Source organism: Rana temporaria, chromosome 2 (assembly GCF_905171775.1).
Source record: "Rana temporaria chromosome 2, aRanTem1.1, whole genome shotgun sequence".
In the NCBI taxonomy this organism is placed as follows: Eukaryota; Metazoa; Chordata; class Amphibia; order Anura; family Ranidae; genus Rana; species Rana temporaria.
Genome location: NC_053490.1, coordinates 21,828,552 through 21,846,748, shown reverse-complemented (window position 1 = coordinate 21,846,748; position 18,197 = coordinate 21,828,552). Strand labels below are relative to the sequence as shown.

At 46.1% G+C, this 18,197-nt stretch overlaps 1 protein-coding gene across 1 annotated transcript in view; it reads left to right on the top strand.

Annotated features, from left to right (window-relative positions):
- LOC120928194 (teneurin-4) overlaps positions 1-18,197 on the top strand; it is a 307,285-nt gene that overhangs the window by 235,612 nt on the left and 53,476 nt on the right. The window contains exons 15-18 of the mRNA XM_040339303.1: positions 6,600-6,867; positions 10,802-10,945; positions 12,413-12,662; positions 16,394-16,414. Of these exons, the coding sequence (XP_040195237.1) occupies positions 6,600-6,867; positions 10,802-10,945; positions 12,413-12,662; positions 16,394-16,414 (683 nt within the window). The remainder of the gene's footprint in view (positions 1-6,599; positions 6,868-10,801; positions 10,946-12,412; positions 12,663-16,393; positions 16,415-18,197) is intronic.

Sequence of the window (18,197 nt, the reverse complement as noted above, 5' to 3'; positions counted from 1 at the left end):
GGGAGGGTCCCAGGCTGGGTAGAAAGCTGGATTCTTGAGGAAGGAGAGGAGGGGGTTGTGGTGGGATTAGAGGTGGTAAGTATATTTGAGCCTATTCCAAAAAGAGAGAAAGTGCCTGGTGATGGGGTTGCGAAGATTAGGGCAGTCAGCCAGGCACAGCCATAATAGGTTGGAGACTGATGAGGGGTCACAGTCAACTGAATCAATCGCCACCCATAACCCCATCTGCAGTGGATGGTTTAAAGTGGTTATAGAGGCTCAGTTTTTTTTTTACCTTAATGCGTTTTAAGCATGAAGATTAAAAACCTGGGTGCAGCTCCCCTCCCAGCCCTTACCTGAGCCTGATCCAGTGAATTGCACAAAAGCAACGCCTCTCCCAGGTCTCTCTCTCTCTCACCTCATTGGCTCACATAGCAGTGTGGCTATTGGCTCCTGCTACTGTCAATCACAAGGAGCCACAGAGGAGAGAGCGGGGCTGAGGCGTGCTAGTGTGTGAATGGACACTCGGAGTGTGGTTTGGGAGAGATCCTGCTAGAGTGCCCCCCATAGCAAGAGGCTATGGGGGAGGAGCCAGGCCCGCCAACGGTGCACCCAAAAAGTGGAGGATCGGGGCTTCTCTGTGAAAAACTATTGCACGGGGTATGCAAGTATAACAGGTTAGTTATTAAAAAAAATATTTCTTATGTACATATTGATGTAAGCCTTTTATTTTAGATTGGCTGCTAAGTGGGTGGGTCTACATCTACCATTACCACATGGTGTTTTATTTAGAAATGCTGCATCTCCTCATTCATTTATGAAATAAACCAACCTAAGCGTTACCCCGCCCCCCCAAAAAAATGAAGCACCAGCCGCCACTGATAAAAGATGATTAGACCCCAAGCATTAGAAGGTCTGACTGCACATTAATGAATGAGAGTCATTCAAACTTTAACATGAATCTATCTCTGCCATAAACAGTTTCTCAGCCAGGTTCAAACAATAACCGGGATATAGAGGAAACACAAAGAAGCTCCATAGTGTAGTAGTTAAAAATTCAAAATGGTATTGTAAAGAAATGTACTTACAAACAATATACTAGAGACAGCTTAAAAAAACATGATGAAGTCCCTGCTCGACTCCACCCAATGTGTTTCGTCACGAGGGACTTCATTAAGGGGCTAGTGGAGCCACCAAAAAAAATAAAAAGATTTTTACATACTAGTTTAGAATAGGAGGGCTGGAGAGGGGTTGACTTTTTATTGGAAGTTTCCTTTAATAAACAGAATTCACTAAGAGATGTGTGAACCTATTTCCTAGGTTATAGTTGGTGGGCTTTTTATCTGCTCCCATGACGTGATAAAACCACCACATAACAATAGCTTGGGTTCTTGATCTTGATATTAGAGGCAAGATGTAGACAGCTAAACAGAGTGAAATTTAAGGAGCAAAGCGTAATTAGAGGATTTAGGGCCAGATCCACATACAATTAGATGGGCGCAGCGTATGTGAGATACGCTACGCCGCTGTAACTTACTTTTTAATTCTTTGAATCCACAAAGAATTTGCGCCATAAGTTACGGCGGCGTAGTGTATCTCTCGGCGCGCAATTCAATTTGGCGAGTAGGGGGCGTGTTTCATTTAAATGAATCGCGTCCCCGCGCGAATGAACTGCACATGCGCCGTCCCTAAATTTCCCGCCGTGCATTGCGCTAAATGACGTCGCAACGACGTATTTTTTTTAACTTAGACGTGAATTACGTCCATCCCTATTCACGGACGACTTATGCAAAAAAATAAAAGAATTCAAATTTCGACGCGGTAACGACGGCCATACTTAACATGGCAAGTCTAACTATACGCCGCAAAATACCAGCTTTAACTATACACCGGAAAAAGCCGACTAGAGACGACGTAAGAGAATGCGACGGCCGCGCGTACGTTCGTGGATCGTCGGAAATAGCTAATTTGCATACCCGACGTGGAAAATGACGCGAACTCCACCCAGCGGACGCCGAAGTATTGCATCTACGATCCGAAGGCGTACACCTGTCGGATCGAACCCAGATGCCATCGTATCTTGGTTTGAGGATTAAAACTAAAGATACGACGCGGGAAATTTGAAAGTACGCCGGCGTATCTCTGTGGATCTGGCCCTTAGTGACTAAAACTGGTACATGACCTGTACAAATCAGTAAAATAGTGCACCTGGTGTATACATTTACCAACATTGGACTAAGCAAAGAAGATTGTGAGGTTGGCGTATATATTGGTTTTGTAGCCTTAGACAAAATGACAGCAGGCTACAAAGAGTAAAAAAAAAATCACTTTTATTATCCAAGCTGCTTTTGCCCGGATGGATGCTGCAAATGGTTCTAGGTGGGGCCACCTGCCTAATGGAAGTCATTTGTTTAATTAGCTCAGGAAGACGGTGAAGTGGTGCAGAGTAGCTTTAATGATCAAATTGAGGACTTCCAACCTTTTGCACAATGTTTACATTTAACGGTGGATAAATGAGACTGTCAAGGTGATGGAAGACTTCAATGAGGAGTAAATTAAAGAGTGCTTTACATGCTTGGTGTTATTTACAGCCTCAGGGAAAACAACTAGGTTGCCTCGTTCTCAGATTGCTTTCCTTCAATGTGAAGTTTGTCATCTACATGGAGCGAAGCAGCCATTTTGTGAGATGCAGTGATACATGATTACCTTAGTGGCTGTGGCACTGACGAGAGTCTGTAGTGGGCAGCAGCATTGGAGCTTGCAGTGGGCAGCAGCAGCATTGAAGCCTGCAGTGGGCAGCAGTGTTGGCGTCTTCAGTAGGCGACAGCATTGGCTTCTGCAGTGGACAACAGCGTTGGCGCCTGCAGTTAGGCATCAGCATAGGAGCCTGCAGTGGGTATCGGCATTGGTGCCTGCACTGGGCAGAAACTTTGGAGCCTGCACTGGGCAGCAACATTAAAGCCTGCAGTGGGAAGCAGTGTTGGTGTCTGCAGTAGGTGACAGCATTGGCTTCTGCAGTTGACAACAGCATTGGAGCCTGCAGTAGGCATCAGCATAGGAGCTTGAAGTAAGCATCAGCATAGGAGCCTGCAGTTGGGTATCAACGTTGGTGCCTGTTCTGGGCAGCAGCTTTGGAACCTGCACTGGGCAGCAACATTGAAGCCTGCAGTGGGCAGCAGTGTTGGTGTCTGCAGTAGGTGACAGCATTGGCTTCTGCAGTTGACAACAGCGTTGGAGCCTGCAGTAGGCATCAGCATAGGAGCTTGAAGTAAGCATCAGCATAGGAGCCTGCAGTGGGTATCAACGTTGGTGCCTGTACTGGGCAGCAGCTTTGGAACCTGCACTGGGCAGCAACATTGAAGCCTGCAGTGGGCAGCAGTGTTGGTGTCTGCAGTAGGTGACAGCATTGGCTTCTGCAGTGGGCAGCAGCGTCAGAGCCTGCAGTAGGCATCAGCATAGGAGCCTGCACTGGGCGGCAACATTGGTGCCTTCAGTGGGCAGCAACGTTGGAGCCTGCACTGGGCAGCTACGTTGGAGCCTGCATTGGGCATCGGCATAGGAGCCTGCACTGGGCATTGGCATCGGCGCCTGCAGTGGGTAGCAGCATCTGTGTCTTCATGTCTCTGCTGCAATACAGAACTGCATGCTTGCAATTTTTTAATTGTAGGTTTAGTTCAACTTCCATAGGTGCACATAACTACCCTGTTTCCCCAAAAATAAGACCTACCCTGAAAATAAGACCTAGCGTTATTTTCCAGGAGGGCTGCAATATAAGCCCTACCCTGAAAATAAGCCCTAGTTAAAAATGCTTGTAAAATCCTATAATTTACTATATTATAGTAGTTTATAATGTACAATGTGTGTGTTTCTGTAATATAATTGCGGGGAAGAGAGCTCCGGCGGGTAACAGAAGTGCAGAGCGGCACTATAACAAATGTTTTTGGCACAATTATATTACAGAAACGCACACATTGTACATTATATACTACTGTAATAGAGTGGATTATAGGATTGTACAAGCATTTTAACTCAGTTTACACTGGGGATTCCTGTCAGGCAGGGAGAGGGGGAGAGAAGACAGCACATTACATGGTAAGACCTACCCCGAAAATAAGCCCTACTGTGTCTTTTGTTGGCATAATTAATATAAGACCCGGGCTTATTTTCGGGGAAACACGGTATCTTCCTTTAGCGAACTGCCATTCTTTTCAGCAGCCAAGAGCAAAGACAGGAACCTCAGTGTACGCTCTAAGTCACAGCTTGGAGCTTACACTAGGCGAAAAATTATTTCCCCGCCCCCAAAGAACAGCCCTGTGTGTTCAGTCATCAAGCACCAGCACGACCATGTAGGAAGAAGGAGCGTGTCACATGCTCGCCCATGTCAGAAAGCACCGGGTGTTGATTATATGCAGTAGAGAAGTGCGGCGGTTAAGTGAACGCACATTTGCAAAGCACAGGTTAGCTTTAAGTGCCATTTGATGTGACTGAAACACAAGACTGTTAAGCACACAAACAGATTTATTCATCTTGTTTGGCCTGCCCACAAAACCGAATAAATCCGTGCTTAACATCTTCCACTCTCTAAATGTGCTTGTGAATAGAAAACTTACAGGCTTCGGAAAAATAAATGCATATTAAGTACGGAGTTCAAAAAAACATGCCCTCCCCCCTCCCGTTCCCAGAGGTTCCGTCAGAACAGTCTCGGCAAACTCAAACACGTTAACATTATGTTTGAAGTTCGCAGTCATTGTTCACTCGCGGCGAGATTACTTTTGCAGACGAGATCTTTGAGGGGCAAATTATACGCTTCTGCCTCGCCTGGTGGGTTTTTTGTTTTGTGGTCGCACTTACGCTTGTGTCATCTGTTTGCCGGGCTCTTCGCAATCCACTTCGGCACAGCAAAGTCTAATGCCGCTAATCAAAGCAGAGTGGAAAATTGAACTTTGTAAAGCGCTGTTAGTAACGACGGCTCTCAAATGTTTGGTACGCAAGATAAGAGAGCGGTTGTTAAAAATGAAATAATAGACCAAAGAAAATTTTGAATGCTCAAAAGGTACCAGTCGGGCCAGGTAAATATAAATAAAGGCTTTCCGACTGTGCTGGGTGTTTGTAATAATGCGGGTTTCCTGGGATTTGTGATTTAAATGGACGACGATGTAACAAAACAAGAAAAATCATATTTTCTTTTATAGTTTTTTATATATATTTTTGATATATGATGTCTAGTTTAAAGTCCAACTTTCCGTTTAAATTGGCTAATTAGATTTTTGCAGAGAGATCACTGCTTCCACACAGAGAGCAAGGGCCGTTCTCTACAGCAGTGGTCTCCAAACTGTGGCCCTTTGCTTGCCTTTGTCTGGCACGTGGGGCATTATTCCACCAACTGACCCCAATTAAGGCCAATTATGGTCCTTACTGGGCAGATATTGGCTTCTGCTTTCGGAGGTCCATGTTTTATCAAAATACACTGGCCCGGATTCAGAAAGAAGATACGACGGCGTATCTCCTGATGCGCCGTCGTATCTCTGAGTCCGGCCGTCGTATCTATGCGCCTGATTCATAGAATCAGTTACGTATAGATAGCCCTAAGATCCGACAGGTGTAAGTGACTTACACCGTCGGATCTTAGGCTGCAATTCTAGGCCGGCCGCTAGGTGGCGATTCCATTGCGGTCGGCGTAGAATATGCAAATGACTAGTTACGCCGATTCACGAACGTCCGCTTTGCCCGTCGCTGTAAATTTACGTCGTTTCCGTCGAGATATGTCGCGTAAAACTAAAGCTGCCCTCTAGGTGGTCTAGCCAATGTTAAGTATGGCCGTCGTTCCCGCGTCGAAATTTGAAATTTCACGTCGTTTGCGTAAGTCGTCCGTGAATGGCGCTGGACGGCATTTACGTTAACGTCGAAACCAATGACGTCCTTGCAACGTCATTTAGCGCAATGCACGTCGGGAAATTTTAGGGACGGAGCATGCGCAGTACATTTGGCGCGGGAACGCGCCTAATTTAAATGGTCCCCGCCCCATTTGAATTAGGCGGGCTTGCGCCGGGCAGATTTACGCTACGCCGCCACAAGTTTACAGGCAAGTGCTTTGTGAATCAAGCACTTACGCTGAAAACTTGCGGCGGTGTAACGTAAATGTAATATGTTACGCCGCCGCAGCGTAGGGCGATTCTACGTGAATCTGGCCCTTAATATATAGCAATGTATAAACAGAGAGCAGGCATGCCTTGGAAGAAGTCCCATCCTAAAGCCTAATGCACGCGCTCAGAAAATCGTACGGAAAATACCGCTTTCAAAGCGATTTCATGTGCAAACACGAAAATGTTCTTGTGCGATACCAGATCATACGATTTTCAGCATGCTCAGAGATCAAAGAATAGATTACAATGCAATTCAACACATTACATCACTTCCGAATTTGTATTCTGTCGTAGGAGAATTTTCGTAAGTTGAGAAACCTGTTAATTTTCGATATAAGACTAGCATGCAAAAAAAAAAAGAAACGGACGATCATTCGTCCCATATTATCATGTGTATGACGCTTAAAAGAACATTCCTGTGGCCCGTGGAGTCAAAATACCAGTTAATCATATTCGAAAATTGTTTCTGCTTTCCAGGCTTTGCAGGAAGAGATTCCAGTCCCCGGAAGCAAAATTAAGCTGAACTACCTGAGCACTCGAAACGCAGGCTACAAGTCGGTTCTGAGGATCAGCTTGACTCATCACATTATTCCGTTCAACCTCATGAAAGTACACCTGATGGTCGCTGTGGAGGGTCGCCTCTTCAGAAAGTGGTTTGCTTCTGCTCCCGACCTCTCTTATTCCTTCATCTGGGACAAGACGGATGTCTACAGCCAGAAGGTCTATGGACTTTCTGAAGCCTTTGGTAAGCTTTAATGGTTGCGCTGTCTATAAACCAAAGCAGGCTTCTTTACAGCACATCTGTCTTACAATGAAAATAAAAAAAAAGGGTCTGCCAATAGCAAGCACGCTATTGTTTAAAGCTACAACAAGCTGATTGTGGCTGCCCAATGTGTGTAGTTGGTAGTCTTCAGATCTTGACCTGGAACCCACATTAGAAATCCACTCGGTAGCATCCAACATATGCCCAGAATGGACGCTCAGTAGTACAGTCCAACTTTAAAGCGGAGGTTCACCCAAAGACACAACTTTTTACCATCCAAACTAGCATACTAGCATCAGCTACAGCAGGGGTGTCAAACTCAATTTCATCGTGGGCCCCATCAGCATTATGATTGCCCTCAAAAGGGCCGGATGTATCTGTAAGATTAGATGTCCAGCGCATCCCCTCTCCTTACATTAGATGCCAAGAGCCACCCCCACCACCAGAAGTTGAGTCCCCCCACTCTCCCTTACATCACAGTGCACCCCCATTTCCTTATGCTGCTGCTGGGAAGAAGCTGGATGTATTGCTTAAAAGCAGAAAGTAAGGGTTGAGGAGGACCAGAGGAGGTCTGCAGCTGCAGGAGAGGTGCGAGGGCCACATGAAATGGCCTGGAGGGCCGCATTCGGCCCGCGGGCCTTGTGTTTGCCACCTATGAGCTACAGTATGCCTTTTTTTTTTGTGCTGTACTTACGGTTTAATCCGTAAGTTTCGTTTTTGCGGGGGGAATGGGCATTCCTATGAAGAGTGGAACATGATTGACGGCCGGCTATGGCGCGTCACACGTTCCGAAAATAGCCTCGGCTCTTCGCGGCGCTATACGGCGCCTGCGCACAGACTAGGAGCTGACTGCGCAGGCTCCGTATATGTCCGCGTCTTATTTCGGCTTTTTTCGGAAGGCATGACGCGCCATAGCGGGATGTCAATCATGTACCCCTCTGCATAGGAACGCCCATTTCCCAGCCGGAGTCTAAAACTAAAGTTACGGATTAAACCGTAAGTACACCACAAAAAAAAGGCATACTGTAGCTGACGCTAGTATGCTCGTTTGTATGGTAGATAAAGAATTTTTGTTTTTTTAGGGTGAACCCCCGCTTTAAGGCCTCATGCACACAGGCTGTCAAAAACAAGCGCCCGCATACTAGCTCATTATGAAATACTTACCTTTAGAACGAGGCGTTGGTATCTCAGCCGGTCCACGCCGAGGGAGATGAAATTTTGCCTCGGCGTGTCTTCTGGGTATCGTGGCTCCAGCACTGTGAGTGGCTGGAGCCGCGATGTCGTCACTTCTTTCCGGCAGGGTTCGGCGTCTGCCGGGCTTTAAGCCGAGAATCCCTGATGCGCATGCGCCGCTGAAGTAAAGCCTGTACGGTTTAGGAGATATTCTTTTTACCTACAGGTAAGCCTTATTATTGGCTTACCTGTAGGTAAAAGTTCAAAAATGTACTATACAACCGCTTTAAAATATTCACTCAATCTTCCAAGCAATGGCATTAAAGAGGAGCCCCAGGCTCCCCCCAAAACATTTAATGTCAACAGCTACAAATATTGTAGTTCTGCCGACATTTAATATAAGGATGCTTACCTGTCCAGGTATCCAGGGATGTCCTCATCTGAACCGCTTGTTCAATCAGCTTCCGGTGCAGGCGCCAAAATATCTATCTCTAGTAAGGGAAACAGGAAGTGAAGCTTTGTGGCCTCACAGCCAGTTACCTACTGGGCATGCTCGAGTCGCACTGCACCTTGTCCACTAGTTTCCTTGAGGTCCCAAAAGACCTTGGGGGAGCAAGGGGGGAGGGGGTGGACAAACTTCTGGCTCAGATCACTCCCCCCTCCTCCCAAAATGTGGCAGTGGAGGTGAGCGGAGGGTGCAAACAAGCGGTGCTTCCCCTTGTGGGTGGAGCTCTGCTTTAAGGTTGTACAAGTCGGCTGTCTCTGCAATTCTGCTGACTCCTAGATCTCCTGTTCTCTGCTTACAATAGACAATGAAAGGCTGTGGAGTCCCTGCTGGGAGTGAGAGCTGAGCTGCAGAGTCACTGCTGGAAGCAAACAGCAGGGGGAGCTGAGCTGCAAAATTGTTGCCCATAGGGGGATCTGAGCAGCAGAACGACTAACTGCTGGGTGGGAGAGCTAAGTTGCAGAATCACTGCTGGGAGGAGAGACCTTGAGCTGCATAATCATTGCTGGGAGGGGAGAGCAGAGACAGCTGAGATGCAGAGTGACTGCTTGGAGGGGGGAGCAGAAATAGCTATACTATATAGTCACTGCTATGAAGGGTAGCAATGGTAGCTGAGCCACACAATTTTAGGTCAGAGCAGGGGTAGCTGAGCTGCAGAATCACTGCTGAGAGGGGAGAGCTGAGCTGCAAATCACTGTTTGAATATGGAGCAGAAATGGCTATACTGCAGAATCACTGGGGTAGATTCAGTAAGCAATTGCGTCTGCGTATCCATAGATACGCAGCACAATTGCTTAGTTGCACCGGCGTATCGACTTTTCTGTATTCAGAAAGCTCGATACGCCGACTGCAGCCTAAGATATGACTGGCATAAGGCTCTTATGCCGTCGTATCGCAGGCTGCATTCTTACGATGGCCGCTAGGTGGCGTTCCCGTAGTGGTCAGCGTAGAGTATGCAAATTGCATACTCGCGCCGATTCACAACCGTACGCGCGCCCTGCGTTTGCATTTTACGTCGTTTCCGTTCGTCGGTTTCTGCGTAAGGCTGCCCATGCTATTAGCAGGGGCAGCCAATGCTAAGTATACCCGTCGTTCCCGCGTCGCGATTTTTAAAAATTACGTCATTTGCGTAAGTGAATCGTGAATGGCGCTGGACGCCATTTACGTTCACATTGAAGCAAATGACGTCCTTGCGACGTCATTTACCACAATGCACGTCGGGAAAGTTTCCAGACGGAGCATGCGCACTACGTTCGGCATGGGAACGCGCCTAATTTAAATGATCCACGCCCCCTATGGGATCATTTAAATTACGCACGCTTACGCGGGGCAGTTTTACGGAGCGCACACGCAAATTACGGAGCTACTGCTTCGTGAATGAAGCGTAGCGCACGTAATTTACGGAGGCGTAGCGTAAAAACGGTACGCTGCGCCTCCGTAGTTGTGCGCGCCCCTACCTGAATCCACCCCACTGTTAGGAAGGGTAGTAGCTGAGGCACAGAATCCTAGGTAGGAGCAGGGGGAGCTGCGCTTTAGAGTCACTGTTGTAAGTAGTAGCAGGGGTAGAATATTTGCTGGGAGGTGGGAACAGGGGTTGAGGAGGTGCAGAATCACTTCTGGGCGGGACAACTGAACTGCAGAATCCTTACTGGTTAGGTGGGAGCACGGGGAACTGAGCTGCTGAGAGAATCACTTCAGTGCTTCTTCTGTAAACTTTGAGGATTATTTGCCCCACAGTGCCTGTAGCTACAGAGGGCTTGCTTTACAATTCATTTACTGCTTAAGAATATATAATATGTAAATACTTGAGTGTTTATTAGCTGGTTACATTTAAATGAGATCTAGAATATACTGCAGGCTTGGCTCACAGGAGCTGTTGCAAAGGAAGGACTTCTGTAGAGGAAGTGTTGATTTTATTTTTAACTTCAAACTTGATTAACCATAAAAACAGTGCATTTTCACCCTGTGATAGGCGATGAAATTGATGTCTATGGTGTCCCCTGTCTGAAAGCCATTATGCTAGTAATCATGTTAGCAGTGACTGATTAGCTGACCGCTGGTATTCAGAACCCCCCCTCTGTGAAGGGAATTGAGGGTGTTTATGAGCTGTTTTAGCATAATGATATTTTAGCCGTGATTGGCACCTGCCAGTGAAAATGCCGCTTCCTGTGTCTAGTGGCCTTCAACCACATTTTTATCTGGATATTTAGGTCAGATCTCTCTCTCTTTGAATTCCAGTCTCTGTAGGCTATGAATATGAATCATGTCCGGATCTCATTTTGTGGGAGAAAAGAACGGCCATTCTGCAGGGTTATGAAATTGAGGCATCCAAGCTCGGCGGCTGGTCTCTGGATAAACATCACGCGCTCAATATACAGACTGGTGAGTTGAGATTATGGCTTTTCAGAGGTCTCCGCAAGGCCAGAATATTGTTCTTAGATTGACAGGCACTTAAAGAATTGTGATAACATTACAGGGGATGTTGCTTGTCATAATTGGGTAATTTGTTGCTTGTCATAATTGGGTAATCCGTGTCTGGAAAGGTCCTGAGATGCATGGGGAATTGGGGGTGCACGCTTGCTTCCCTTAAATTCTCAGGGCCTTGTACTCATTACTGCATTTGTGAACTAACCTGGAGAGCACACACTTATGTAAATGAGGCAAGTGGGTAATTCACAAAACACTTACCACAAAACTTGCGGCAGGGTATCGTAAATCCCCCGGCGGAATTTAAATTCCGCGGCTAGGGGGAGTGTACTATTCAAATCGGGTGCGTTCCCGCGTCGATCGAATAGCGCATGCGCAAGGACGTCATTGGTTTCGACGTTTACGTAAATTACGTCCATCCGTATGCGCAAACGACGCAAAAAATGCAAAATTCAAATTTCGTCGCGGGAACGACGGCCATACTTAACATAGAAGCAGGGGTAACTATACGCCGGAAAAAGCCGAACGCAAACGACGTAAAAAAAAGCGCCGGGCGGTCGTTCGTTTCGGAATCGGCGTATCTCCTCATTTGCATAATCGGCGCGTAAATAAACCGAAACGCCACCTAGCGGCCGGCCTGGAATTGCAGCCTAAGATCCGACGGTGTAACACAGTTACACCTGTCGGATCTTAGGCATATCTATGCGTAACTGATTCTATGAATCAGTCGCATAGATACGACCGGCACAACTCGGAGATACGACGGTGTTTCAGGAGATACACCGTCGTATCTCTATGTGAATCTGGCCCAAACATTTTATTCATGACCCAGGATTCACAGATATATTGAGACAGTACAGTGGTGTCTATATTGTGGCTCCAAGACTAAGCTTTATATTAAGGGCTCTGAGGTATTCACTATATGAGTGTAAATTTCGGCTTGAGCTACTGAGGGTGATAAAAAACAGGTGGTAAGTAAACAGAAAGAAAAAGGAGCTTACAGCTCCACCTGCTGGCTGGATAAAACAATACAAAATTGTATGCAGTATTTACTGGTATTTAATATTTTTTATTATTAGTTCAGTATTATATTTAATGTTAGTATGGTATTCCTGTTAGTACTGTATTATATTTAATATTATCACAATATATTTAATATTAGCACAGATTTATTTTTAATATTACCACAGTATTTTCATGTTAGTACAGTATTATGTTAAATGTCAATACAGTATTAATACAGTGGTTTTAATATTACTACAGTTTTAGTCCATTTTTAAATTAGTCAAATATATCCTAAAAATGTGTATTAAAAAAAAAAAAATAAGTATACATACTCTTAAAAAATAAATAAAAAAAGTGTATTCTCTCTGAGGGTCTGGAAGGTTCTGAGACTCATTTCACTTTCAATGTCTTGAACAGGCATCCTGCACAAAGGCAACGGAGAAAACCAGTTCATTTCCCAGCAGCCAGCTGTGATCAGCAGCATAATGGGTAATGGGCGACGCAGGAGCATCTCCTGTCCGAGCTGCAATGGCCTCGCAGATGGTAACAAACTCCTGGCACCGGTTGCCTTGACGTGCGGTGCAGATGGCAGTCTGTATGTCGGCGATTTCAACTATATACGTAGAATCTTTCCTTCCGGCAATGTCACAAACATCCTGGAGTTAAGGTAACCGCAGAGCAAACATTTGTCGCTTTATTGCAAGTTATGTAGTCTGGAAATCTGTGTGTTCATTTAAAAAAAAATGCTTCTGTTCTACTATTTAAAGTTGCGCTGATCAACGGATTCATTCTGTCGCTGTGGAGATTTTATTTTATTTTAGAGATTATCATTCAGATTTGTGCAGTTTTAAAAAATGTTGTTACATTGTAATTTGTCCTTTTTATGTACAATGCTTAACAGAATTAGTATTTTGGATTCTTTCCTGAAAAACTTTGAGCTTTACTTCTAGCTGAGTGCCTGACCTTCAGTGTTCAGTTTAGGACTTTCTTTGGACTGGACTTAATTTTTTATTCTCCTATGTAATTCTCCCCTGTCTTACATTCGTAACACACTTCCTGTTCTAGGGTGACAACGCGGCTCCATCATATTCTAGAATAAAAAGATTATATAAGAGGAGATTTTCAATTAGCCGGATGTTGGCACCATAAGCACAAGTGCCTGCCCCGCTACTCCCTTGCTAGAACAGCGACCCTCCTGCTGAAGCTGTACCCCCCACTGCCCCACTCCGTCTCCGTCCGCCTCCACACAACATTCCCAGCCGTTGACCTTTATATCAAGGAAGGAATGTACACACATAAATGAGGTTGCATGGGAAATAGCACAACACTCACATCACCTTGACATGCTATCCAGGGTCACTTGATAGTACATAGTCAATCACATTTAGTGGACAGTCCGCAGTAGTCACATATGAAAGCATGGTGCAACACTTCAAAGCAGCCACCTTCCTCTGAGAGTCTCTCCCTCCACACAAGGTCATTAGTACTCACTAGAATGAGATCTCTATAGTCACCTTCTCCATACGTACACTTCTCCCGGGATCTTCCAGGGGTTAGCCTCCATTAAAGCAGGAGTTCACACATAACATTTTTTTTACCCTTAGATTGATGCTCATTTTGTCTAGGGGAATCGGCTAGTTTTTTTAAAATCGAAGCTGTACTTACCGTTTTAGAGCACGATCTTCTCCGCTGCTTCCGGGTATGGTCTTCGGGACTGGGCTTCCTATTTTGATTGACAGTCTTCCGACAGGCTTCCGAAGGTCGCATCCATCGCGTCACGATTAGCCGAAAGAAGCCGAACGTCGGTGTGGCTCTATACTGCGCCTGCGCACCGACGTTCGGCTACTTTTGGAAAATCGTGACGCGATTGGATGCGACCGTCGGAAGACTGTCAATCAAAATGGGAACGCCCAGTCCCGCAGCCCATACCCGGAAGCGGCGGAGATCGCTCTCTAAAACGGTAAGTACAGCTTTGATTTAAAAAAAAATAGCCGATTCCCCTAGACAAAATGAGCAGGAATCTAAGGTTAGAAATTGTTATTTCTGGGTGAACCTCCACTTTAATGAGCTCTTGGCCAACCTAAAAGTTCTTCTGCATCCTGCCCTAGCTCCCATCTCCCTAAAGGCTAGGAAGTCTACAGCCAGCTCCCCTGAGTGCAGGTCTACCTCTCTCTGGCCTCCAGGTCTGTCCTGGGCCTCCACTTGCTTGCTACATTTGCATAGGTGTGGGGTGTTTTGGCTCCCAGGCCCCACTGTACTATGGCTCCTCCCAATATGGCTTATATCTCAGCCCTGACTCACCCATGACATCACTACAGGAGGGCTCTAACTAAAAGCGGCCTAACACCGGATGACACTACCTTCTGTAAACAGACACGATCCTGGAACAGAGCCACCTAGTGGCAGACTGGCTAACTGCACCTACCTACAAGTATTTGTTTGTGATGAGGCCTCAACAATATCAGTACTGTTAAGGCACATTGGCATCAGTCCTCTCCACCATTGCAAGCACTGCCATAGGATTCCCACCTTGCCATAAGGCCTCCACCATTTCAGTACTGTTATGGCACATTAACATTAGTCCCCTCCACAGTGATGTATTTAGGTTTTGTGCTGCCCTAGGCCTGACTAAACTTGCGCACCCCCTAATTTAAATATGACCCACCCCTTCCTGTCAAGGCCACACCCCTTCCCTTTTAAGACCCGCCCTTTCAGCGGGCAGGAAGCTGGGCAGGGAATCCAATTAGAGTTGCTTACTCACTTCGGCTGACAGAGGGGGGAGATATAGACAGCCCGCAGCTCTCCTCTCCCTATCACAGCGCCGCTGCTCTATTTGCCAGAGAACTGTGACAGGAAGAGGAGAGCTGTAAGTATACCTCTCCCCCGCTCTCTTTTCTGTCAGCCGAGAGAGACTCTAATTAGATTTGCAGCGACCAGCTTCCTGCCCGCTGTTTCCCTCCCCATGATTGGCCACACTAGAGGGCCAATCAGAGAATCACTGGTGTGGGGGTGGCGGCTTGACAGTGCCTACTTAAACTGCTTCCTGGCCCCGTCGCACCCGCAAACCACTGCACTGCTAAGCTGTAGTCCCCTGATGGTGGCCCTGCGTGCGGCCTAGGCCAAAACACAGCACTGCCCCTCCACCATTGCAAGCACTGTCATTGGACTCTGACCTTGGCTCTACTGTCATGATGCCTTAACACTGACAATACTGTCATGGTACATTAGCATTAGTCCCCTTCATCAGTGTGTGCATTGGACCGCCATGTTGGCCGAACTGTCGTGGGGGCCTCCACACTGACAGCACTGTCATGGTATGTTGCCATTATTCCCATCCATTTTTTAATCACAGTCATATAAGATTATAACCATGCCCATACTGTCATGCGGCCTGCACACTGACAGTACTCTCACAACCCTTTGGCATTCACCCCCACTGCCATTTTAAGCACTGTCATAAGACTCTCAGCGTACCCATACAGTCTTGAACCCTCAACATTGACAGTACTGGCAAGGTACATTGGCATTGGCCCCCTCCACCATTGTAACCACTGTCATAGGACCCTCATCTTGCCCATGCTATAACGAGGCCTCCACACCAACAGTACTGCTGTGGGTACAGTCAACTTTGCATTACCATCATAGCTTCCTCTCATTTGCAGCACTGTCATGGCACTTTCACCTTGGCTCTAATGTCATGGCTCTTCCATATTGCCAATACTATCATGGCTTCCCACATTAGAAGTACTATAATGGAGCCCTCGTGTTACTCTTAATGACAGATTGCATGCTTATTTTTGGAAGTTCTTTAATGGCACCCAGTTTTAGCAGTACTCTCATGGTATCCACAGTTGTTCATATTGATAGAATTGGTGCCCCTGTAAAAGTATTGTCGTGGTGCCTCTACATTTGTGATACTGCCATTGCTTTCCCACTTTGGCACTATCTTGTTATTCACACATTTTTTTGTTCTTTTGTGTTGCCTGAGTATTTGAAGATTCATCATGGCTTTCTCACAAACAATGGAGTCATTTCATCTTTGCATTCACCTATGTGTGTACTCTCCATATCATCAAAGCTTTCCTTCAACCTCACACCCCACAGTTTCAGAATTGTTGATGAAATTCCAGGACTTGTGCCTCATAATTATATTCCATCCAAGGGTTTTGTGCAATAGACCCTATGAACGGTTTACTTTGCCTTCAGCAAATTCTCCATGCAGTTCTCTAACTGGCTTTGGCAACGTAGGAAAAAGAAGAAGCTGTTTTGTTGCTATGGGCAGACATGAGGTCGATTCTCTAGGATTTTCTTTCTCTCTTCTTTAGGTCAATAACTATTGTCTCTTCTTTCTGTCTGTTAGTAACATTGTTTTTCCTTATTTCTCTTGCCACCTGTCAGAAATAAAGATTCCAGACATAGGTAAGAGAACCTGTCCTCTCTGTATTGTCCTGCAGCTTCCTATGTTTGTGGCGCTAAGTAATGCTAATACTGTCCAGTTGTTTTGTAATATATATTATACGCTTTTAAAGAGTAAGAAAAGCTTAAAGGGTCACTAAAGGATTTTTTTTTTTAGCTAAATAGCTTCCTTTACCTTACTGCAGTCCTGGTTTCATGTCCTCATTGCTCGTTTTTGCTCTGATGTTGCTGTAAAACTGCTCTGTTCTGAGCACTTCCTGGTTGTCTGGCTCCGTATGAAAAAAGTCATGGGAGAGTTTAGTTTCATTTTCCTAGCCATGACTCTCTATGGCACTGTCCAGCACAGAGGCATAAAATAACATGCAAAGACTAAACTAGTTTCAGTTTCGTTTTTTGCATCTTAGGCCGGGTACTAACGAGCAAACATGTACGATGAAACCGGTCCGTCGGACCGTTTTCACCGTACATGTCTGCCCGAGGGCTTCTGTACGATGGCTGTACTAACCATCGTACAGAAGTCCGCGCGTAAACAATACGCGGGGCGTGGCCGCGTCGTCGACGCGGCGATGACACGGCGACGTGGGCGGGCCTGCCATTTAAATGCTTCCACGCATGCGTCGAACTCATTCGACGCATGCGAGGGACGGCGGGCGCTCGGACATGTACGGTAGGTCTGTACTGGTCTGTTTTAAAACACGTCCAGGAATATTTGTCTGCTGGGAAAAGGCCCGGCGGGCAAAGGTTTGCTGGAATTCGGCCCGCTCGCGCCTACACACGACCAAACATGTATGCTGAAACTGCAGCATACATGTTTGGTCGTGTGTACGGGGCCTAAGAGGCACATTATATGATTGATTTTTATCTATTTTTAATCGTTTTTAAAAGGAATCAGTTCACTATAAATAGCTAGATTCAGGATGGAGAGCGCATACTTGCGGCGGCGTAGCTTATGGCATTTAGGCTACGCCGCCGTGAGTTAGCGAGGCAAGTACATGATTCACAATGTACTTGCCTGCTAAGTTACGGCGGCGTAGCCTAAAGCGGGCGGTCGTAAGGGCGCCTAATTCAAAATAGGCTGAGGGGGGCGTGTTTTATGTTAATTTTGGTTGACCTGACGTTTTTGTCATTTTTTGGGAACGGCGCATGCGCCGTCCGCCTACATTTCCCAGTGTGCATTGCGGCAACGTACGCCGCACGGGCCTATTGATTTCGATGTGGACGTAAATTACGTAAATCCCTATTCACGGACGATTTACGCAAACGACGTAAAATTTTCGCATTTCGACGCGGGAATGACGGCCATACTTAACATTACTATTCCAGCTATTTGATGGAACAACTATAGGCCTGATAATGCGTTACGTAAACGGCGTATCTGTACTGCGGCGGCCGGGCGTACGTTCGTGAATAGGCGTAAGTAGTGATTTACATATTCTACACTGACCTCAATGGAAGCGCCACCTAGCGGTCAGCCTAAAAATGACACTTTAGGATACTAGGGTGTAAGACACTTAAGCCGCTCGTATCTGAGCCTAATTTAAGGGTATCTGGTTACCAGAATACGCTTAAATTAGCGCTGGCGCACATTCAGACTTAGGCTGGCGTATCTACTGATACGCCAGCCTAAGTCTCTATGAATCTAGCTATATGTCTCTATACCCTGTAAACAGTAATTTCAGCAAAAAAAAAAATTTCCTTTAGTGATCCTTTAAAGTAAGAATGTCCAAAGGCTGTGTGCTTGCTTGTTTTGATGGCATCCGTTGCAAAAGCTTCTGAGATAATTTAG